This window comes from Rhinoderma darwinii, chromosome 6 (genome assembly GCF_050947455.1).
Source record: "Rhinoderma darwinii isolate aRhiDar2 chromosome 6, aRhiDar2.hap1, whole genome shotgun sequence".
In the NCBI taxonomy this organism is placed as follows: domain Eukaryota; kingdom Metazoa; phylum Chordata; class Amphibia; order Anura; family Rhinodermatidae; genus Rhinoderma; species Rhinoderma darwinii.
This window is the reverse complement of record NC_134692.1, coordinates 72785842-72811154: the sequence shown is the minus strand read 5'-3', so window position 1 is coordinate 72811154 and position 25313 is coordinate 72785842. Positions and strand designations below refer to the sequence as shown.

The window sequence follows — 25313 nt, the reverse complement described above, 5'->3', positions numbered from 1 at the left end:
CCAGTTTTGACCGTTTGTATAAACGGAGACCCCTATTAGACCGTTTCAGTGCCCGGTTTTCCCAATCATACACCCCGAGAAGTGTATTTCTATTGATTTTAAAGGGAGGGTTCAATTCCGCGAGTACCTGCCGGGTAAGAGGGCAAGGTATGGCGTGAAGATGTATAAGCTGTGCGAGAGTGCATCAGGGTATACCTACAAATTTAGGATATATAAAGGGAAGGACACCAGTATTCAACCCCCATAATGCCCCCCCCCCCCCCCCTTACTGGGAGTTAATGCAAAAATTGTGTGGGATTTGGTGCACCCACTGCTGGACCAGGGTTACCACCTCTACCTGGATAATTTTTATACCAGCGTCCCACTCTTCAACTGCCTCGCTTCCAGAAGTCATGCGGCACTGCTAGAAGAAATCTGAGAGGCCTCCCTAAGACTCTGCTTGGGCAAACAAGAAGGGGTGTGAGTAGGGCACATTCTAGCAGAAACATATTGTGTGTCAAGTACAAGGACAAGAGAGATGTCACACCAGTACCCATGTACCTGTACGAGGTACCAGTACAGAGACCCCCAAACCAGACTGCATCCTGGACTACAATAGGTACATGGGAGGGGTGGACTTGTCAGATCAAGTCCTGAAGCCCTACAGCGCCATGCGGTGTGGTATAAGAAGCTGGCCGGGAACCTCATACAGATGGCTTTGTACAATGTGTACGTGCTACGTCGATGTACAGGTCAGACGGGAACTTTCCTGGAATTTCAAGAGGTGATTATCAAGAACCTAATCTTTAGGGACCAAGAAGGGGGACACCCAGTACTTCTGGAAGCGGGGCCACATGCATCATACAAGGGCAACACTTTCCAGGAGAAGTTCCCCAAACTGGCAAGAAGGGAAAAAGTCAAAAGAGGTGCAAAGTCCGCTATAAGAGGGGGATAAGGAAGGACACAATATATCAATGTGACACGTGTCCCGAAAAACCAGAGCTCTGTATGAAAGAGTGTTTTAAAATGTATCATACATCCCTTGGTTTATAATTTACCCCAATTTTACTTACCCTGATGTACTCCGCACAGCTTATCCCCCTCATCTTTCCCTTCTGAGCCCTGCTGTGTGCCCAGGCAGCTGATAACAGCCACATGTAGGGTATTGTCGTACCCGTGAGAACCAAGATTACAGTTTATGGGGTGTATGTCTCCAGTCAAAATGCTCACTACACCTCTAGATGAATGCCTTAAGGGTATAGTTTTTAAATCAGGGTCACTTCTTTCGAGTTTCAACTGTACTGGTACCTCAGGGGCTTCTGCATACATGACTTCGCACCAGAAAATCCTCAGTAGGCCAAATGGTGGTCCTTTCGTTCTGAGCCCTCCCATGGGCCCAAACGGCAGTTTATCACCACAAAAGGGGTATTGCTGCACTCAGGACAAATTGCGCAACAGAATGGGGTATATTATTTCTTGTGAAAATAAGAAATTTTTAGCCAAAACTACATATTATTGGAAAAAATTAATTTTGTTTTAATTCCCAGCCCAATTCAAATAAGTTCTGTGAAAAAACTATGGGGTCAAAATGGTCACAACACCCATAAATGAATTCCTTGAGGGGTGTAGTTTCCAAAATGGGGTCACTTCTGGTGGGTTTCCATTGCTTTGATACCTCTGGGGCTCTGCAAATGCGACATGGCACCCGAAAACCAATCCAGCAAAATCTGGACTCCAAAGAACAAATAGCGCTCCTTTCATTCTGAGCCCTACCATGGGCCCAAACGGCAGTTTATCAACACAAATGGGGTATTGCCGCACTCAGGACAAATTGGGCAACAAAATGTAGTATTTTATTTCTTGTGAAAAGAAGAATTTTTGAGCTAAGAAGACATATTATTGGAAAAAATATATATTTTTTTAATTCCCATCCCAATTCAAATAAGTTCTGTGAAGAAACTATGGTGTCTAAATGGTCACATTACCCATAATTGAATTCCTTGAGGGGTGAAGTTTCCAAAATGGGGTCACTTCTGGTGGGTTTCCATTGCTTTGATACCTCTGGGGTTCTGCAAATGCGACATGGCACCCGAAAACCAATCCAGCAAAATCTACACTCCAAAGAACACACAGCACTCCTTCCCTTCTGAGCCTCCCATGGTCCCAAACGGCAGTTTATCGCCACAAATGGGGTATTGCTGCACTCAGGAGAAATTGGGTAACAAAATGGGGTATTTTGTTCCCTGTGAAAATAAGAAATTTTGATAAAAAATGACATCTTATTGGAAAAAAATAATTTTTTTTCATTTCACAGCCCAATTCAAATAGGTGCTGTGAAAAAACTGTGCGGTCAAAATGGTAACAACAACCATAAATGAATTCCTTGAGGGGTGCAGTTTCCAAAATGGGGTCACTATTAGGGGATTCCTACTGTTTTGGCACCTCAACACCTCTTCAAACCTGGCATGCTGCCTAAAATATATTCTAATAAAAAAAGAGGCCTCAAAATGCACTAGGTGCTTCTTTGCTTCTAGGGCTTGTGTTTTAGTCCACGAGCGCACTAGAGCCACATGTGGGACATTTCTAAAAACTGCAGAATCTGGACAATACATATTTAGTAGTATTTCTCTGGTAAAACCTTCTGTGTTACAGAAAAAAAATTGAATAAAATTGAAATTCAGCAAGAAAAATTAAATTTGCAAATTTCACCTCCATTTTGCTTTAATTCTTGTGAAATGCCTGAAGGGTTAAAACACTTTCTAAATGCTGTTTTGAATACTTTAAGGGGTCTAGTTTTTAAAATGGGGTGTCTTATCAGGGTTTCTAATACATAGGCCCCTCAAAGCCACTTCAGAACTTAAGAGGTACCTTAAAAAAAAGGCTTTTGAAATGTTCTTAAAAATATGAGAAATTGCTGTTTATGTTCTAAGCCTTGTAACGTCCAAGAAAAATAAAAGAATGTTCAAAAAACTATGCCAATCTAAAGTAGACATATGGAAAATGTGAACTAGTAACTATTTTGGGTGGTATAACCGGCTGTTTTACATGCAGATGCATTTAAATTCTGAAAAATGCTATGTTTTCTCAATTTTCTCTAAATTTTGCAATTTTTCACCAATAAACACTGAATATATCGTCCACATTTTACCACGAACATGAAGCCCAATGTGTCACAACAAAACAGTCTCAGAATTGCTTGGACAGGTTTAAGCATTCCAACGTTATTACCACATAAAGTGAAATATGTCAGATTTGAAAAATGGGCTCTGAGCCTTAAGGCCAAAACTAGGCTGCGTCCTTAAGGGGTTAAACAGCATACGTTTACATAATGTGTTTCTGTTGACCTCTGACCCGCCCCTTTGGCGGTTCTTTTCTGTTTTGTAAGCTAATTGATATTCACTTCCTTGATTTATTTAAACGTGTGTGTACCGCACTGTCTGTATTGGCCTGATGAAGACGCCGGTCTGGCGTTGAAACGCGTAGCCTCTGATATTTGCAAATAAATACCTTTATTTCATGGTTACTCAAATTGTGACATCGTTTACTACAGCAGCGCCGTTGGTCCTTTTTCCACTTTTACTAAGCTCTTCTTCTGACAGCAAACTTTGTTTTGCTTGTGTATGGACCTGGCAGCAGCTTTCTTACTTTTGTGACACTTCAGTGTCCGCAATTCAAGGTGAGCAATTTTCTTGTCATTTATTTGCTCCCGTGTATCACATCGCTTTTATCTGCACTATGTGGCGCCGTGTCTCTTTTACTCTATTCTAGTAAACTACTAATCTTGGCCCTGTTCTAGTCTCTCCCACTTTTCTCTGCAAGACTAGGGCTGACTAACATGATATCACGGTCACCAGTATAAGACGGATTATTCCTTGTTTTCTGCCTCTTACAACTCCTCCTGCATATACCTGGCTCTTACTGACTCCAGACCCCTTCCCCCAAGTTCTCAAAGCTAGACAGGTGTTGCATTCTATTTCGAATCATTTCCTATAGTTATCTCCTTTCAGTGGTGAGACTTTGCTCCTCATATTAAATTCATATTGGCTATCAAACTAACCCGCGCAAATTGTTTTTTGTGCACTGACGCCTGTCTCTGTTCTCATCCCTGTAGTGCCAATGTACCAACATCCTCCTGCTGCAGCAAATGACTGCAGAAATGTAAACAAAGAGCAGTGGTATCAGGCAGGGGTATGTTCATATTTGTTACCGTAAGCAGCTGCCAGAAGGTTTTTTCCTAAAGAAGTCATTAAAAAAATCTATGAATTAAAAGATAGTACACTTGGATACTTGAAAAATTGTACTGTTTTTCCATTGTGAGTGTGGGATAGGTTGGAATTGTGGATGGTATCGATTATCCTTTTGCAAACATTTGAACATATTATGTTAGGCTTCAAAACCTCTGTGCATATAGAATTTTGTCAGTAATTTAATGCTTTCAATCATGTTTTGAATACATGTGAAATTGTGGTCTTAAATAACATCCTTTTCAATGTTGAATTGAGTGATCATTGTACCTTTCTGTATTTATTTTTTTATCACAGTGTTTTCCAGAACACACTGACATGGTTGGAACCTTAGATTTTTATTTCCAGGTAAGAAAATGTTATCTAATAATCTAATACAGTCTAAATTAAGACTCGACACAATGGAACTTTTCTGTCTGTTAATAATATTTGTACAAACATCATATTTGAATCCACATCCATAAATAAAAAAAGTAACAAACCTGATCCAAATTTGCATCTGTGACTACACCCTAAGGCCCTGTTCACACGGAAAACTATTTGCGGCGGATTCCGCCCAAAATTCTGCCTCACATTAGTTTCAATGGGAGTTGGACGCTTCTTTTTCCTGCTAGCTCATTTTTTCAGCTAGTGGGAAAAAGAAGCGTCCTGCTCGATCTTCGGGTGGATTCCGCCCGAATCTCCAATTGAAGTAAACTGGAGGTGGAATATTGCTGCAGGCGGCAGGAATAATTCCGGGGCGGATTTCGCGGTGGTACCCACCACGCTAAATTCGCCCTGTGAACTGACCCTTACATGCCATTATAATATACTAAAATTCTAGTTTAAAAAGCTAATATTCAGTGTTCAGAAAGCATTCACTTTTTGACAATACACAGAATATCCCACAATAACAGAGTAAAATGAGATTTATAGAAATTTGTGCAAATGTAAAAAAGAAAATCTGAAATATTCCATTTACATAGAGTGGAAGAAGTCTTAAACCACCAGGACTCTTCCTAAAGGAGGTGGAAGAAGGGCCTTAGTCAGGAAAGTAGTCAAACAGACGATGGTCACTCTAACAGAGCTCCAGAGTTCTGATGTGGAGATCGGTAATCCTTAGGCCTCATGCACACGACCGTAGCCATGTGCACGGCCGTGATTTTCGGGTCGGCCGGCAGCGGACTGTCAGCCGCGAGCCGCCCGCAAATCGCGGGCCGTGCACATGGCCGCGACCATTATTTTCAATGAGCCCGGACCGCAGAACACGGCCATAATAAGACATGCCCGTTCTTTCTACGGTCCGAGCTCCTGGGCCATGCACGGACCATGAAAACCACGGTCGTTTGCATGGCCCTATAGGAATGAATGGGGCCGCAATTCTCCCATGGATTTTCGGGGGAATTGCAGCCGCAAAAGCACGTTGATGTGCATGAGACCTTAGGGTGCAGTAACATGTGGCGTATTTGCCTTGTATTTCCGCAGCGTAGAAATATGCTGCGGAAAACTTCACAATGTAAACCTATGGGAAAAATATTCCTTAATGAAAGAAATTGAGAAATAGGTCTGAGTTTCAGAATATTTTTCCCAGAGGTCATTATACAGTTTGCTGCAGAATATATTTGTGCCGCGGAAATACGAGGAAAATACACGGCAAATACTGTACCCTTAGAGAATGATGACCATCTCAGTAGCACTTCAACAATTAGTCCTTTATGTTAGAGGGGCCAGATGGAAGCCACTTTTCAATGAAAAGCACATGAGTCTCTTTCTAATGAAATCAAGATTGAACGCTTTGGCCTGAATGCCAAGAATCATATCTGGAGGAAACAGGCATTGCTCATCACCTGGACAATTGCATCTTTCAATGGTGGTAGCAGTGTTAGGCTAGATTCACACAAGCGTTGCACAGCATCTCGGACATGAAAAACAGCCATTTTTCAAGTCCGATGTGCATCCGTGTTCTGCGCTGCGGGACGCGTTATCACGCATCCCCATAGACGAGTCTTTGGAGGGATGCGTGAAGCGTGAAAAAATAGCGTGTGACGGCCGTTGTTTCAACGGTCGTATTACACGTTCGTCTGAATAAGGCCTTAATGGTGGGTTTGAGAGAAAGATGAAAGGACCAAAGTAGAGCGAAGTCCTTCATAAATACCTGCTCCAAAGTGCTCTGGATCTCAGACTATGGCCGAAATTCACTTTCCAACAGAAAATCATACCCAAGAAGATTTTAGGCTGTAAGGTTCACATAATTTTTTAGCATCCTGTTAAAACGTTCTGTTTTTTTTTATCCTGTAAAAATAAAAACAGATGTCAAACAGGATGGTGCAACGGGATGCCTAGTCTGTTGCTATAGACTTGCATTGTACAGCAAAATGGATTTGTCAGGATCCAGTTGTTCAACAGGACAGAAAATAAGACAGACATTTGTATGTCCACTCTTAACCATGACGGAAGCTCAATTGAAAAACTATTGATCTGATAATGGATCCATTAAAAAAGGGGGGGGGGCACAAATTTAGGTTTGAGCAGTATATGAAAGGGCCCTAACTGTTGCAAAAAGGTACCTCAACAACTACTAAGTAAAGGGTCTAAATTCTTATGCTAATGTGATATTTAAGTTTTTTCCTTTTAATAAATGTGCAGAAGTTTTGGCTATAACATGGCTGTTATGTAACAAAATGTGGAAAAATGTAACGGTCTGAGTACTTCAATTCCTGGAGTTAGAATGTAATTTATTATATCATGTTATCTTCTTTAATTTTACTTTGTATGATATGGGGGGAGCTTTAGTTGTAACAGTTTTGATTTTTTAGACAATGTAGCATATAAATATATTATCCATTTATATAAACTAGCTATTTAATAAAATGCCTAGACGAACAATTTAGTTGTCTGAGGCTAAGGCCTTATTAGGCCCCATGCACACGGACGTGTTTTTGCGGCCGCAAATCTGCGGGTGAATTGCGGTCCCATTCAGTTCTATGGGCCCGTGCACACAACCGTGGTTTCCACGGTCCGTGCATTGCCCGGGAGCCTGGACTGCAAAAAGATAGGACATGTCTTATTACGGCTGTATTTTGCGGTCCAGGCTCATTGAAATTAATGCACATCGCAATCTGCGCGGCCCGCGATTTGCGGGCGGCCCGCGCATGACACTCTGAGGCCGTCAGAGCCACAAATCACAGGCTGGTCACATGCTTGAGCCCTTAGGCCTCATGCACACAACCGTAGCCATGTGCACGGCTGTGATTTTCGGGTCGTGTGCATCTGCCCATAGAAATGAATGGGGCCGCAATTCTCCCGTGGATTTTCGGGGGAATTGCGGCCGCAAAAGCACGTTCGTGTGCATGGGGCCTTACTGTGATATCACAGAAATTTTATGTAGTGAGATGAAAAGTTTAGGTGTATCCTGGGCTATATCTAGACTTTTTATTGCTCACTACAAAAAAATCGTTATGAAGTCGCTGTCTATAGCAATTCATTGAGTAGCTTAAAAATCCTTTCAAAATTTCTCCAGTCAAGCAATCTGCTTGCACTTTTTTATTAATTTTTTTTTTAAAAATCGCTACATGCTGGGGTGTATTTTTAGAGCAATTTTAAAAAGTAGCTGCTTTTTTTTTCCTCCATAGAGTAACATAATGGACAGTTACATGAGAGGCCTCGTCTATCGGCGCAATCCTCGACCAGTGCGTCGGCAACGCACTGGCTGGGCATTCCGGTCCAAAAGGAGCCACTGACGTCTCTGTCCATATAGGGACCGTGATGTCAGAGGTCTAGTCTATCAGCGGAATTCCTGACCAGAGCGCTCTGGCTGGGGATTCCACTCCTAGAGGGAGCCACAATGAAGCTATCTATAGAGAGGGAGGTGTAGCGCTGTCTACAGGATGGAGTGTGTGGCATGGCAGTATCTACAGGGAGGTGTGTGCGGCGCTCCTCCTGCGGTCTGCTCTCCCGCTATGAGCGGACCACAGATGACAGCTTCAGGGGCCACATGCATTCTCATACTGAAAATCAACTCCATTCATCTGAATGGGGTTGTTTCTGCAGCAACACATGGATTTCTGCGACAAAGTACTTTTACAATGTATGCCTATGGGCAAAATAATCCACAACTCAGACAGATTTCTCTAGTTCTTGTGTTGCGGAATATTTTTCCCATAGGCATACCTACAGGAGCCGCTGTCAGCCGAGCCGTCAGTTCAGCTGAACTGACAGATTGGGCTGGCAGCGCTTGATGCAGTTTCTATGTAGAGAGGACACATAGACACTGCAACTCAAAAACAATAGAACATTTTTAATAAATGTCAATTAGAATTTTTTTTATAATCCCCAATTACTTGGAAAATTTACTTACCTGAATTTTCCTGGAGTCTGAAGGCAGCACATACACAAGGGTTAAAGTCTATTGACTGCCAGATAGAAGAGAACCAAACAATCCGCATTCCCCAATTTATTTTTTTCTTTAATGTCTTTAAAAGACTCAGTATTTTTTTTTTCTCCTTTTTGACTAAGTGGATGTTATCAGGGGAGTCGTCCCCTGATTTATCAGAATCTGAAGATGATAGTTTTATTCTCAGATCTGGCATCATCATTGAATTTATCACCTGGGACAGGAGAGGGCACTCTTGCTCTTTTCCTGAAGCCTTTGCAGAACTCATATCCTGAAACGTTTCAGACAGCTGATCTTTAAACCATACAATAAACCCCTGTTCTTCAGAGCAGCTGGGAGCATCAGATACACACAAAACAAGGTTCCAGTCATCAGGAATAGGCTGCTGGTAATTGCTGCATATGTTGTTCTTGGACTTCCTTGACTTCTTCCTGCTTAAAGAAGGGGAGGCCATCTGAAAGATAAGGAGCCACATATTTAATAAAGCAGGGTATTGCACAGAGGGGGATGCAGGAAAAAATACTATGCAAGCACCTTCAAACTGCAGAGGATCCCGCTGCCCAGGCAGAGAGCAGGATCACATCTGCATAACCAAACTTTTAAATGCAGAGATCTCGGGAGACATGAGATCCCAATCATGCGCACTGGACACTGAGAAACAACTTTGTCAGATCAGCGCAGCGGCCATTTTTAGGATAGGATACAAATGCGTCAAACTACCGAAGCCAGTACATCGGCCATACTGGAATACCTTACCAGGAAACGAGCGCCAGACATGTTGGTGCACCCAATGTCGGAAAGGAGGCCCAGGTAGCAGAGGGTAGACAACCTTGATACATACATTTCAAAGGGGAGCCATATACTGGAGTTCAGGATGGCTATGGTCCGGCTCTGAGGGACAGGTATAACCTGTATACAGCATCAGGGGAGTATGGAACATTCAACGCTGTATCCTAGGCCTTTGGGACACAGAAACTATTTCTGTATAGAAGGCTTGAAGTAACACTAAAGGTCATAGTCTTCTATCCATAGCTGGAGACAAATAAAATGCATCTTCATTCAGTACTCTGGGTGCTTTACAGGGGAAAGCTGATTGCTTGATTGTTTAATTGTGTGGTTTTTGCATGTACTGCTAATTTACCGTCTCTTCTATCCTGCAGTCAATAGACTTAAACCCCTGTGTATGTGCTGCCGTAGGATGAACTGGAAATACATTTTATATATACAGTGAAGGAAATAAGTATTTGATCCCTTGCTGATTTTGTAAGTTTGCCTACTGTCAAAGTCATGAACAGTCTAGAATTTTTAGGCTATGTTAATTTTACCAGTGAGAGATAGATTATATATAAAAAAAAGAAAATCACATAGTCAAAATTATATATATTTATTTGCATTGTGCACAGAGAAATAAGTATTTGATCCCCTACCAACCATTAAGAGTTCAGCCTCCTCCAGACCCGTTACACGCTCCAAATCAACTTGGTGCCTGCATTAAAGACAGCTGTCTTAAATGGTCACCTGTATAAAAGACTCCTGTCCACAGACACAATTAATCAATCTGACTCTAACCTCTACAACATGGGCAAGACCAAAGAGCTTTCTAAGGATGTCAGGGACAAGATCATAGACCTGCACAAGGCTGGAATGGGCTACAAAACCATAAGTAAGACGCTGGGTGAGAAGGAGACAACTGTTGGTGCAATAGTAAGAAAATGGAAGACATACAAAATGACTGTCAATCGACATCGATCTGGGGCTCCATGCAAAATCTCACCTCGTGGGGTATCCTTGATCCTGAGGATGGTGAGAGCTCAGCCGAAAACTACACGGGGGGAACTTGTTAATGATCTCAAGGCAGCTGGGACCACAGTCACCAAGAAAACCATTGGTAACACATTACGCCGTAATGGATTAAAATCCTGCAGTGCCCGCAAGGTCCCCCTGCTCAAGAAGGCACATGTACAGGCCCGTCTGAAGTTTGCAAATGAACATCTGGATGATTCTGAGAGTGATTGGGAGAAGGTGTTGTGGTCAGATGAGACTAAAATTGAGCTCTTTGGCATTAACTCGACTCGCCGTGTTTGGAGGAAGAGAAATGCTGCCTATGACCCAAAGAACACCGTCCCCACTGTCAAGCATGGAGGTTGAAACATTATGTTTTGGGGGTGTTTCTCTGCTAAGGGCACAGGACTACTTCACCGCATCAATGGGAGAATGGATGGAGCCATGTACCGTCAAATCCTGAGTGACAACCTCCTTCCCTCCACCAGGGCATTAAAAATGGCTCGTGGCTGGGTCTTCCAGCACGACAATGACCCGAGACATACAGCCAAGGCAACAAAGGAGTGGCTCAAAAAGTAGCACATTAAGGTCATGGAGTGGCCTAGCCAGTCTCCAGACCTTAATCCCATCGAAAACTTATGGAGGGAGCTGAAGTTCCGAGTTGCCAAGCGACAGCCTCAAAATCGTAATGATTTACAGATGATCTGCAAACCTCATCATCAACTACAAAAAACGTCTGACTGCTGCGCTTGCCAACAAGGGTTTTGCCACCAAGTATAAGGTCTTGTTTGCCAAAGGGATCAAATACTTATTTCTCTGTGCACAATGCAAATAAATATATATAATTTTGACTATGTGATTTTCTGTTTTTTTTTTTTTTTTATATATATATAATCTATCTCTCACTGGTAAAATTAACCTAGCCTAAAAATTCTAGACTGTTCATGTCTTTGACAGAGGGCAAACTTACAAAATCAGCAAGGGATCAAATACTTATTTCCTTCACTGTATGTATATATATATATATATATATATATATATATATATATATATATATATATATATATATGTGTGTGTATATGTTACATAGTTAGTACGGTTGATAAAAGACACATGTCCATCAAGTTCAACCAAGGGATGGGAAAAGGGAAGGTAAAAATTTCTACACAAAGGAGCTAATATTTTTTTGTTCCAGGAAATTATCTAAGCCTTTTTTAAAGCCATCTACTGTCCCTGCTGTGACCAGCTCCTGTGGTAGACTATTCCATAGATTCACAGTTCTTACAGTAAAGAAGGCTTGTCGCCTCTGCAGATTGAACCTTTTTTTCTCCAGACTGAAGAAGTGCCCCCTTGTTTTTTGAGGGGGTTTTACATGGAACAGGATTTCACCATATTTTTTGTATGTGCCATTAATCTATTTATATAAGTTAATCATGTCCCCCCTTAGTCGTCTTTTTTCAAGGCTAAATAGGTTTAATTCTTTTAATTTTTTAACTCCAGGGCATCTTTTCTAGGAACTGGAGCCCAGAACTGAAGTGCATATTCTAGATGAGGCCTTACTAATGCTTTGTAAAGTGGTAATATTACATCCCTGTCCCACGAGTCCATGCCTCTTTTAATACACGACAATATCTTGCTGGCCCTTGAAGCAGCTGATTGACATTGCATGCTGTTATTTAGTTTATGATTTACAAGTACACCCAGATCCTTCTCAACAAGTGACTCCCCCAGTGCAGCTCCCCCTAGGACATATGATGCATGCAGGTTGTTGGTACCCAGATGCATAACTTTACATTTATCTACATTAAACTTCAGTTGCCAAGTGGACGCCCAAACACTTAGTTTTTTTAAATCCGCTTGCAATTCACGAACATCTTCCATAGACTGAACATTACTAAATAGCTTGGTGTCATCTGCAAAAATAGAAATAGTGCTATTAATCCCATCCTCTATATCATTAATAAATAAGTTGAATAATAGTGGTCCCAGCACGGAAGCCTGTGGTAAACCACTTATAACCGGGGACCATTCAGAGTAGGAATCATTGACCACAACTCTCTGGATACGGTCCTTGAGCCAATTCTCAATCCAATTACAAACTATACATTCTAAACCTATAGTCCTTAATTTACCCATTAGACGTCTATGAGGGACAGTGTCAAATGCCTTTGCAAAGTCCAAAAACACTATATCCACAGCGGCCCCTCTGTCTAGGCTTCTGCTCACCTCTTCATAAAAACAAAATCAGGTTGATTTGACAACTTCTGTCCTTAGTAAAACCGTGCTGGCTGTTAATTATAATACAATTTTTTGACACATAATCCTGTATATAGTCCCTCAATAGCCCCTCAAACATTTTCCCCACGATGGATATTAAGCTTACTGGTCTATAATTACCCGGGGAAGACCTAGAGCCCTTTTTGAAAATAGGCACCACATTTGCCCTGCGCCAGTCCCTTGGCACTATACCAGTCACTAGAGAATCTCTAAATATTATGAAGAGGGTGACAGAAATAACTGAACTAAGCTTTTTAAGAACTCTAGGGTGTAACCCATCTGGTCCCGGGGCCTTGTGTACATTTATTTCATTTAGCTTGGACCATATCTCCATTCATCCAATTTAGTATATCAACTGATATATTAACAGCACTGGCACCGGCTACATAATTTGCTCTTTCTTCTGTTGTATATACAGAGCTAAAGAACCCATTTAGTAACTCTGCCTTCTTTTGATCCCCTGTTACCAACGCCCCATTACCACTATCTAGGAGTCCTACATGTTCAGACCTTGGTTTTTTTGCATTTATATACTTGAAGAATTGTTTGGGATTTGTTTTACTATCCTTGGCCACCTGCCTTTCATTTTGTATTTTTGCTGATTTTATTACCTTTTTACAGTTCTTATTAAGCTCTTTATAACTTAAAAAGGCTACAGCTGTACCCTCAGATTTGGATTTTTGAAATGTCCTTTTTTTGTCATGTATTGCCCTTTTTACAGAAGGTGTAAGCCATGTGGGGTTTAACCCCTTAATGACCAGCCTATTTTAGACCTTAATGACCAAGACATTTTTTACGTTTTTCCATCGTCGCATTCCAAGAGCTATAACTCTTTTATTTTTGCGTCGACATAGCTGTATAAGGTCTTGTTTTTTGCGGGACAAGTTGTACTTTTTAATAGCACCATTTTGGGGGACATATTATTTATTGATTAACTTTTATTAACTTTTTTTTGGGGGGGAATAGAAAAAAACCTGAAATTTCGCCACTCTTTTTCGCATCTTAAATGAACGGCGTTTACCGTGTGATATAAATAACACCATAACTTTATTCAGCGGGTTGTTACGATTGCAACGATACCAAATTTGTATAGTTTTTGTATGTTTTACTACTTTTACACAGTAAAAACGCTTTTTTTTCAAAATTATTTGTTTTTGTGCTTCCATATTTGAAGAGCCGTAACGTTTTCATTTTTTCGCCGATGCGGTTGTATGAGGGCTTTTTTTTGCGGGACGACTTGTAGTTTTTATTGGTACCATTTTTGAGTAACATTTTTTTAAAGTCAGGATTCACAGAAAACAGCAATTTTTCCATAGTTTTTTTATTACATTTTTTACGGCGTTCACCGTGCGGGTTAAATAATGTTATAGATTTATAGTCGGGGTCGTTACGGACGCGGCGATACCAAATATGTGTAACTTTTTTACTTTATTTTGGTTTTTTAATAGTAAAGCATTGTGTAAGGGGAAAAGCTGGGTTTTTCATTTTATTTCCACATTTTTTTTTTCATTAACTTTATTAAACTTTTTTTTTACTTTTTTACTAGTCCCACTAGGGGACTATAATATGCGATTCTCCGATCGCTATTGTAATACACTGCAATACTTTTGTATTGCAGTGTATTAATGCCTGTCCGTTTAAAACGGGCAGGCATCTGCTAGATCATGCCTCCGGCATGATCTAGCAGGCAGTCACTCCAGGCAGACCTGGGGGCCTTTGTTAGGCCCCCGGCTGCCATTAGAGACACTCGGCGATCGTATCGCCGGGTGTCGGTGGGAGAGAGAGGGAGCTCCCTCCCTCTCTCCAAAACCACTCAGATGCGGTGCACGCTATTGCGCACCGCATCTGAAGGGTTAAACAGGTGAGATCGATACTAATATCGATCTCACCCGGCAGAGCAGGGATGCTCCCAGCCCTCAGCTGCCTCTAGCAGCTGAGAGCAGGGAGATTTGACACTCCCTCCTCTGTTTACTTTATCCTGATGCAGCGCCGTGAAAAGGCGTATGCATCAGAATAAAGCCCATTAGTGGCCGCCGTTAAACGGCGTATTGGCGGTCACTAACGGGTTAATTTTAGTTGTTTATACTTGTTACCTATAGGAATACATTTTGCACTATAATTACCCAAAGTAGATTTGAAAATCTCCAATTTATTATTTGTACCATTATTTGACATTAGTTCTTCCCAGTCGATGTCCTGAATTGCAGCCCTCATCCTGGGGAAATGTACCTTCTTAAAATTAAGTGTTTTTGCCCTCCCAGCCTGTTTGTTTTTTACAATATAGGTAAAATGTAACTATATTGTGATCACTGTTACCGAGGTTTTCACGAACATTGACATTCCCAACAAACTTTTCATTATTAGAAATGACCAGATCCAAAAGAGCTTCACTTCTAGTCGGGTCTTCCACAAACTGGACCATAAAATTTTCCTGCAACAGGTTGAAGAAATTTCTCCCCTTTTGCAGTTCAAACCGAACCATGACACTAATTAATATCCCGGTAATTAAAATCTCCCATTATCACTGCAGTACCCCCCTGTGCAGCCCGCTCTATCTGTTCATATATTTGACCTTCTATCTCTTCAGTTATATTGGGGGGTCTATAGATTACACCAAAAGTAATTTTTTCAGTGTTTACCTCCCTTTGTAATTCTACCCACAAGGTTTCAACCTCCTCACAATCTTCACCCTCTATTGTCTTGTTCACACTCATCTTCATATCACTTCTCACATACAGACATACACCACCTCCTTTCCTATTTGTCCTGTCTTTCCGAAACAGTGTAAAACCCGGTAGATTTACTACCCAGTCATGTTTCAGCAACACCAACTATATCTATATTTTCTTCAAGTACCAAGGCCTCCAGCTCCCCCATTTTGCTTGCTAGACTTCTGGCATTTGTGAATATACACTTTAACTTACCTTTTAATTTTTTCACTTTCAGTTTCAGAAATGTGATTTTTTTTTTACATTATTTGGGCATTTTTATTGCTGTTTTGTAACAAAAGGATCTCCTTATCCTGTTGACTAGTCCTCTCCCCACAGTCTATGTCTCCGCCCACCAATATAGTCTGACCCCTATCTAACCTGACTACCTCTTTATTTTCTACATTGACCTCCCTCCTCAGCCCTAGTTTAAATACTTCGCCAACCCAGCTATAATTCTCTCTCCCAGCACAGTGGAACCCCTTCCATTTAGGTGCAAATCATCTGCAGAATACAGTTTGTACTCCAATGATAAGTCAGCCCAGTGCTCTAGGAACCCAAAGCCTTCTCCTCTACACCAAGACTTAAGCCATTCATTTAACTCACTGAGCTCCCGCTGTCTTTCCTGTGATGTGCATGGCACAGCCAGTTTACCTGAGAATACAACCTTGGAGGTCATTCCCTTCAGCTTGTAGCCTAGTTTTTTTAAATTATTCTTAAGGCTCCTCCACCTACCATTTTATTCTGTCGTTGGTACCTACATGGACCACAACATCTGGATCATCACCAGCCCCTCTCAGTAATTTATCCACCCGTCCCACCACATGCCGAACCTTGGCACCAGGGAAACAGCCAACCATTCGGTTGAGGCGGTCTTGGCGACAAATTATTCTATCCGTCTTCCTGATTATAGAATCCCCTACAACTACCAATTGTCTTGCCTTACCTGGATTACATCCCGCCGACTACTCGCTGGGCTGTTCTCCTGGCTGTTAGGGAGATCAGTATCCACTAGGGTTTCCATTTCTGAGACTGACACCCTCGCATCATTACCCAACTTGTCAATTTTGCTTGGAATATCACAAACAGCATTGGCCTTCCTTTTCTTAGACCTTTCTACTATCCCTAACTACATTAACCCAGCTACTTGCCTGATCCTGCTGACCCATGTCTTCACCCTCCAGTTCTACCCCACTAACTGCTTGCTCAGTGAGCAGCATGCTCCGCTCAAGATTGTTTATCACCTTCAGTGTTGCATTTTGCTCCTCTAGATCTCTAATGCGAGCTTCCAGCTCCATGCTCACATCTGCCACAGAGGTATTCACCCTGGAACTCCTGCTCCAGTCGTGCATACATATGGCAAACTGTGCACTGAAGAAAACCTCCAATCTTGCTATCCATTATCCCAGTTACAAAAAAACTGTGAACTATTGTTAAAGTAAAAGAAAAGAAGAGTACTTACAGGGGCTTTAACTCCTCTTGAACTCCGATTTAGTAACTCCACTTATTATACAAACCACTTGATTTATAAAACCAGAACAGAGCAAGCTCTACAGAGGCCTGAGGGCTAATTTATACCACCTGAGAGCAGTTAACCACTCCCCCTAGTCAGCTGCACAGCCGGACAGAAGCTAAGAAGGAAAAAAGGGTTTTAAATTGTGTCAGTTTTGCAAACGTCTGTTAGCAAGCACTCAATTCATATATCACACACCGTATCCGACACAATACCCCACACAAGAACACAGCAAGTCAATCCGGTTTAGTAACTCCACTTTTTATACAAACCACTTGATTTAGCAAGCCAAAACAGAGCATTATACAGTGGTCCCCCGACATACGTTTGCATAAAATTGCGACGGATTCAACAAACTATGGTCTCTAAGGGGCCATCGTAAGTTGAATGCAGCATCAGCTTCCGATGCATCGGTCATTGGCAGCGGGTAGGCAAGGAAGTGACGCCATGATCGGGCAGAGCTGCACGCAATTGGCTGGAACATCCAGCCAGTCAGCTTGTGCTTTGTAGAGTACAGTACTGGAAGGACAAGCGCTGATTGGAAGTTACCTATCAGCCAATCAGCGCTTTCAGGGGTTATTTCTTACGGCCAATCAGCATCATTACTGTAATTCACTAGATAGCGCCACACTTTCCCCCCTGTAGATAGCGCCACACCCCTTGTAGATAGCGCCACACTTTCCTCCTATAGATAGCGCCACACACACCCCCACCCTGTGCATAGTGCTACAACTCCCTCCCCTGTAGATAGCGCCATTGGGGCTCCCTCTAGGGGGGAAAGTGTGGTGTTATCTACAAGGGCGGTGTATGGCACTATCTACATGGGCACTGTTGCACTTCATGGGCACTATCTATATGGGACACTGTGGCACTATCTGCATGGGCACTGTGTGTGGCACTATCTATGTGGGCACTATGACACTTTATATGTAGGCACTGTGGCACTATGTGGGCACTTTGGCACTATGTGAGCACTATCTACAGTGGTCACTGTGACACTATCTACAGGGGCATTGTGGCACTATCTACATTGGCACTGTGGTGTTTTTTGTGTTTTTATGCTTATTTGTCTTCAATCCACCTTTTTTTTATAGTTTCGGGTGGATATTTTGGGGGCTTCGGAACCAATTACCTGGTTTCCATAGGTTTATAGTTTCACATACAATGGTCGTCCAGGAACCAATTAATATTGTATGTTGAGGGACCACTGTATATATGTGTATGTATATATGTCTATATGTGCATGCGTTTTTGTACTGATTGGATGTGTTTTTTGATGCGACTACAGTAAAAACAATTTGGTGTGGTTTTTCGAGCAGGATTGCCTGCGGGTTCGAAGTCTGATATGCGGCATAGTTTTACACTGCATATCCGACCTGTGGGAACATAGCCTAATTGTCTGTTCTTGCTTTTCTCTCCAGACCTAAGAAAAGAGTCCTGAATATGATGTTTGTCATTTTAGAAATTGGCCATATTACATGTCTCCTATAGGGTATGTTCCCACGGGTTGGATATCCTGCGTAAAAGTCTGCCATGTATCTGACCTAGAACCCGCAGGGAGATCTGGCCGAATATTTGCACCAAATAGTTCTTTAATTTGGTGCGTATATTTTGCCGGATTTTCCAATGTGGAAACTGGCCGACCGAAGGAAACACCCAAAGCACTATACTCACCTCTCCTGGCAATACGTCCCTGCTCTCCCTGCTGCTTTCTGTACATTCGGCCTCCTGTCCTGTCTGGCTGCAGGAGTAATGAAACGTGATCACAGAAAGTTCTAGTTTCTGCCATTCTTCTTTAACATAACAAGAAATTTTAAGCTAAAGTTCTGTTTTCAAGTTTTTTCTTACGCTGTTCTCTTTTATGTTTCTTTTTTTCTATTTAGTTATGTTCCATTGAAGTGACTTGTGAATCTGCCAGTGTAATGGCAGCAACGTTGGCTAATGGTGGCTTCTGTCCAATAACTGGCGAGAGAGTGCTGAGTCCAGAAGCAGTGAGGAATACGTTAAGTTTAATGCACTCTTGTGGGATGTATGACTTCTCTGGCCAGTTTGCTTTTCATGTAAGACTACACAATAACTAAAAACATTTGTAATTCCTTTATTATTTGAATGAACAGATTTTATTTATATGCTTTGGAAAGCTCTAACCACATTGCTTGACCTGAGGCTAGTTGATCGAAATAGATACACCACATCAAAAAGACTGTGCTTTATGGAATTCTCAATGATAACATAATACATTCAGTCCTATACTGGCATAGCCTATGCTAATCTTTTATCCTACCAAATCATGCTGATTATAATGCGGATTATATTGTGGAGTTTCCACTGCAGAAAACAGCTGAGTATATACACTCTTCAACATTGAATTTGCAACACCAAGCAGGGCAAGCCGTAAGGTTATGCAAATCGAGGCAGTAGTAGGTGTCGCTAACATCTGAAAATGATCACATTTTCAACCACCTATCTCCAATCTGTGGCATGAAGGAGGGGCATAAAAGCCAGATTGAAGGCAAAGTTTTTTTATCCACATGAAACCTCAAAAATCGGTATAAGTGGTGTGGGATAAATGTGCGATGCCTCCTGTTCGTTGACATGCCAGTTATCGCCACTTGTCGCAAACTGAGAGGGACAAAATCCTTGTACTGAGAGACTTGGTTTATCACTCCAGCAGATCGTTACATGCCTAGGCCGAGATGTCAGCACTGTTCAACATTGCATGTCCCAGAGGTTGGGAGAATAATGAACGGGAATGACCGCAAGGGGTGCTCAGAGGCGAACCTCTGCAGGGACGGATCATCTGGTTGGAAGAATGACACGTAGTGATCCATTTTGTACTGCCAGTGAAATTGGTCATCACATCACAAGCCTAGGGCGGCAACCAGTGTCAACACAAACCATCAGAAGGCGTTTGCACAATCATGAGTTACGAGCCAGACATCCAGCTACCGGTGTTCCATTGACCACACGCCACAGCTCTCAAAGGCTATCATATTTGGACAGTAATGTCAGTAGCTTTAAATTACAGAGTCCCCTGCCAGATCATCAGAAGTGCTTTGGCCGTTGACTCCAGGACTGGAGGAGCCCCTGACGTCACTGTCCTTAGTTGAAAGCTTTGTAGTTGAAACTGTTGTCCATACATGGACAGTGACATCAGAGGTTTCCGCAAGGCCGGAGTCCCCAGGCCGAGCGCTACCTAATGCTCTTCCCGGGGATTCCGACCCTGTGAAAGCTTCCGAGGTATAAGTTTTACATATGTTACAGCCGACATGCCACTGCAACCGGTGGAATCCAAGATCACTTCGATTCCGCCAGTATATCCACTTAGATGCTGCGTTCAATAGCGTCCGCGGCATCTAAGCCATTAAAAGGAGGAGGGTAATCCCCTCTGACTGCCCATTGCCCCCTCTGTAACGCAATCGTCATGGCAGCCTGGTGGCCTAATAAAGGACCCCAGGTACGCCATATTTGTACTCCTATTAAGCCCTGCTGGAGGAAAAGACCTCTAGGAGAGTAATAAAGAAAGTTTTTTTTAATGTACAAAAAATATATATTCAAAGTTTTAAAAAATCTTTTTCCCCTAAAGTAATGTTACAAAAAATAACATAATATAACCGGTATCGCCGCGTCTGTAAAAGTCTGAACTATTCTAACAACATTATTTAACCTGCACAGTGCATGCCATAAAAAAAAATTATAATGAAAACACCAGAATTCATTTTTTTAATTACCTTAGCTCCCCAAAAAATGGATTAAAAACTGATCAAAAAGTCGAACGTATTCAAAAATCGTACCAATAAAAACTACAACTCGCCTCGTAAAAACTAATACCCTCATCCCCTCATACCACTTAGAGATTCTGTCACTAGATTAGTAATGCTCTCTCTCTCCTAGATAATCTAATAGGCGCTGTGACACTGATAATGACAGTGATAATTGTGTCCCAAAACTTTTATTATTTTAAAAGCTATGAGCTCTTCTCAAACTATGTAAATGAGCCTTTATAAAACAAGTGGGAGCTAATCGCAGCGATTCTCCTGAGGTGGAGCTACCTCACAGCCTCTGACGCTGTCCTATCCGCATCAAGCTGCTTCACACAGTATGAGAGACTGAGGCTGTAGGGAAGGGGGATCATTTCAAACAGCCATATCTCGGGCTGTGGACCACCTAGAACAGCGGTTCTGGTGGCATATGATAGAGGAGATTCTAATCTATGACACCAGGATCACCAATTGAATACACAGTCAGTAATGGAAGCTGTATACTATAAGATCACGCTGTGTTGCTGGACAGTGAAATCAGAGAATCTGTATGCTGATTTGACAGCGTCATACAGAAAACATTACACCAACCAGAGCGAAAAGAAAGAGTCACCTACTATTTGGCTATTAGAGCCACATTAGTATATTTAGAAAAATGCTCATAACTTTGCAAATAATTAAATGTTTTTTAAAACAAATCACACTGTAGTTATCAGCAGCAAAGCACCTATTAGATTAGTTAGTAGATAGGGAATTGATAAACTGGTGACAGATCCTCTTTAATTGACAAAATTATAAAAAAGTTATGGCTCTCATAATGTGGCGACACACTTTGTAAAAGTGGTAAAACATAAAAAAAATTATACATTTGGTATCTCCGTAATCATATCGACCCGTAGAGTAAAGTTAACTTGACGTCTTTCCCGCACCATTAACGCCGTAAATATGAACCCCCAAAATAATAAGCGGAATCGATTTGTATTTTGCCCATTTCACCCCACAAAGTTGTTTTTTTCATTTTCCCAGTACATTTTATAGTACATTATATAATGCTGTTAAACTCGTTGAAACAAGCCCAGATCCGGTTCTCTTTTCCTCAAAAATAAAAAGGTTATGACTTTTGGAAGGTGGCAAAGAAGAAATAAAATTGAAAATCTGAAAATTGGCTGCGTCTCTAAGGGGTTAACTTAACTTTTTTAATGGCTTTTGTTGTGTTAAGGGATACGTTTTTACACTGCAGTATGTTAAAATTTGCTACATCTGTACATGTCACTTATGTCTTTGCCTACATGAATATCTTCACAAAATCACTAGAATAATAAGAGACCAAAAATCTAGACATTTTCCCCTGCACCTCATATATTTCCTGAAAACATATAACCTGACTGTTGCTGTTGTCCACCTTGACCACCTTATGTTTTTGACAAATAGAAATGTAAAAAAAATACGTTATGCATTATTACATACATGCATGATCACTGCTGGACTGACAGCCAGGCTCCCGCTGCAATCCCAGCCATTTAACTCCTTAAATTCTGTGGTCAATAGCGACTGAGGCATTTAAATTGTTTGACAGTGGGAGGGGGCTCCTCTGTCACCCATCTGCGGCCCACAAACGTTATCGACAGCCGCAGATGGGTTGCCATGGCGGCCGCTGGCCTATTGAAGGTCCTCAGGCCTGCCATGACTGTATGCCTACTAGGCTGTACCAGAGGCCTGGCCTAAGGCTATGTTAACACGACAGAGAAGAAAATGGCCATTAAAAACTGATCAACTGTCCGTTTTGCATCAGTGTGTCTCAATGTTTATCCATGTCCTGTCTGTCCGTTTCTAATGGCAGTTTGTCATCCGTTTCCCATCCATTATTTATGACCATAAAAAAAAAAAAGAAAGATGGATTTCATTTGTCAGGGTTTTTTTTTTTGCCCCTGAAAACACCACAGTGCCCATGTAGATAGTGCCGCAATGCCACTGTAGATAGTGTCACAGTGTCCACGTAGTGCTAGTGACCACATAGGGCGATAGTGCCACACACAGTTCCCATGTAGATAGCGTCAGTGTGCCTTCTAGATAGTGCCCATATAGTGCCACAGCGCCCATGTAGATAGTGCCACACACCCATTCCGTAGATAGTGTCACACGCACCCCACACTGGATTTCGCTACACCCCCTCCCTCTAGATAGCGTAGGCAATGATCTGGCCGGGGATTGTGCTCCAGGAGGCGCCCCTGATGTCACTGTCCATATATGGATAGTGACGCCAGGGTCTCCGCCAAGAGCAGAATTACGGGCTAGAGCGTTGGTGAAAACGGCCACTAAAAACTGATCCAGTTCTATGAGGGCCGTCTGGCCGTAAAAAATGGCCAAAAATAGGACATGTCCTATTTTTTAACGGCCCGTGTTCATGTGAATGTAGCCTAATAGATTGCCTGTCCGTTTTACACTGACAGACATTAATGCTTTGGTATACTGAGTATATAAATGCATTATATCTGTGTAACGTCCAGTGGGGTTGTGGATCCACTGGGTTACTTCGCCATAACGGAGTAGTTGATGGCCAGACAGATGTTAAACAGTCACAGGTAGATGGTACCTTGGTGACAGCTGGACACAGTCAGATAGTGGATACAAGCTGGTGCCGGATTACTGGAAGCAGGCTGCTGCCGGATTACTGGAAGCAGCATAGTGCCCGATTACTGGAAGCAGGCTGGTGCCGGATTACTGGAAGCAGGATGGTGCCGAATTACTGGAAGTAGGCCGGTGCCAGATTACTCGGAGCAGGCTGGTGCCAGATTACTCGGAGCAGGCTGGTGCCAGATTACTGGAAGCAGGCTGGTGCCGGATTGCTGGAAGCAGGTCACAAGATACAGGGTACCGACTGGTCATGGATACAGGACACCGTATACCAACTGGTCACGGACACAGGATGCAGGTTACCGACTGGTCTCGGATATGGGATACTGACTGGTAACAGACACAGGGTACAGCATACCGACTGGTAACTGACACAGGATATGGAATCTTCACAGGCTAACACTAGGTTAGTACAACTTACAATGTTGCAGAGTTCCTTAAATGGTGCTAGATGTTCAAGGATAGGCTGGGGGCATTATTACTGGTGTGCGCGCTGGCCCCTTTAGGACCTGCTGGAGCGCGCCTGGGCACCCTACAGTTCCTAGGAGTAGGAGGTAGAGCGTGCCGGCGTCCCAGGGAAGGAGGCAGAGGACACCGGCAGTAAGTATATACAACCTGATGGCAATGGCCGCCGGGACGGGGGAGATGCCGACAGTCCGCGGTAAAGGGACTAAAAATGTAAAATACCGTATTTTTCTGACTATAACGCAGTTTTTAGCTAGAATAAATCTTGCTAAAAAGTCCCTGCGTCTTATAGTCAGCAGTCAAGGGACCCGGCAGCGCCATGCCCCCTGACCGCTCCTTACTTAAAGGGAATGTGTTGCTAGCAAAAAAAAAATTTTTTTTTTTTTTTTAGTTAAACAATTAGTGTGTAGGTGATTAAACATTGTTCTAATTTTTTTTATTTTTTTCACGCCTCAGGAAATAGTATAAATTAGATTCTAATTTATAATATTTCCCAGCACTGGTCACTAGATGGAGCAATTCCCAAAATTGCAGCATTGCATGTGGTAAAGCAACCACATTGCTTTATGCTGCAAAATTGGAAAAAAATCCCTCACTCTAGTGAGCTCTCAGAATCCCCCCCTCCTTTATCCTGGCTAGTGCCGGGAGAAACGAGGGGATTGAACGGTCTAACCTCCTACACTGTGTCGCCATTTTTTGAGCTAACACACAGTGTAGAAGGTTTACATACACTAGTAAACACACACTGAAACACGAACATACATAGAAATCACTTACCTGCTCCTGCCGCCGCCGCTCCCTCCGGTCCATCCGCTCCGTCTGCTGCCGCTGCTCCAAGTGCACAAGTCTGGAAGCCGCGACCGGAAGTAGTAATCTTACTGTCCGGCCGCGACTTCCGGTCTACAGGAAAATGGCGCCGGACGGCGCTCAGTTCAACTTGGACTGTAGCTGCCGTATTCCATGTCTGTATGTGTCGTTAATTGACACATACAGAAATGGAAAAAAAAATGGCAGCCCCCATAGGGAAGAAAAAAATAAAAAAAAGTAACACACAAACACACAAATAAATACAAAAGTTTTTAATAAAACACTAACATCAAACTGATATAAAAAAATTTTTTTTGGTGACACTGTTCCTTTAACCCCTTCCCGACCCAAGATGTGCCGGCACATCTTGGAGCGAGGAGGGGATGATGTATAGAGCGGGCTCACGTGATAGGATATGTCATAGATGTCAGATAGATGCGGGTCCCACCTCTGGTTACATTATCGCGATACGCAAACAGCGTAACTCGCTGAGCTACGCAGTTTCTGTAACTCACTTACAACTGAATAGTGGTTACGGAAACAGCGTAGCATGCTACGCTGCTTCTGTAACTTCCATTCACTACTATCCATTCACTACTAGCTCAGCTAGTTACGCTGTTTCCTTAACTCATCCATGTATTGCAGTGTATTGTACCAGCGATCCAATGATCGCTGGTTCAAGTCTCCTAGGGGAACTAATAATATATGTAAAAAAAAAAAGTTAGATACATTTTCAGGATGTTTAAAAGTAAAAAAAAAACCAACCTTTTC

General features: G+C 42.3%; 1 protein-coding gene across 2 annotated transcripts in view; it reads left to right on the top strand.

Annotated features, from left to right (window-relative positions):
* Positions 1–25313, top strand: part of GLS (glutaminase) — a 413780-nt gene that overhangs the window by 179703 nt on the left and 208764 nt on the right. For both annotated transcript variants that reach the window (XM_075829939.1, XM_075829940.1), the window contains exons 11-12: positions 4521–4571; positions 18759–18935. In XM_075829939.1, the coding sequence (XP_075686054.1) occupies positions 4521–4571; positions 18759–18935 (228 nt within the window). The remainder of the gene's footprint in view (positions 1–4520; positions 4572–18758; positions 18936–25313) is intronic.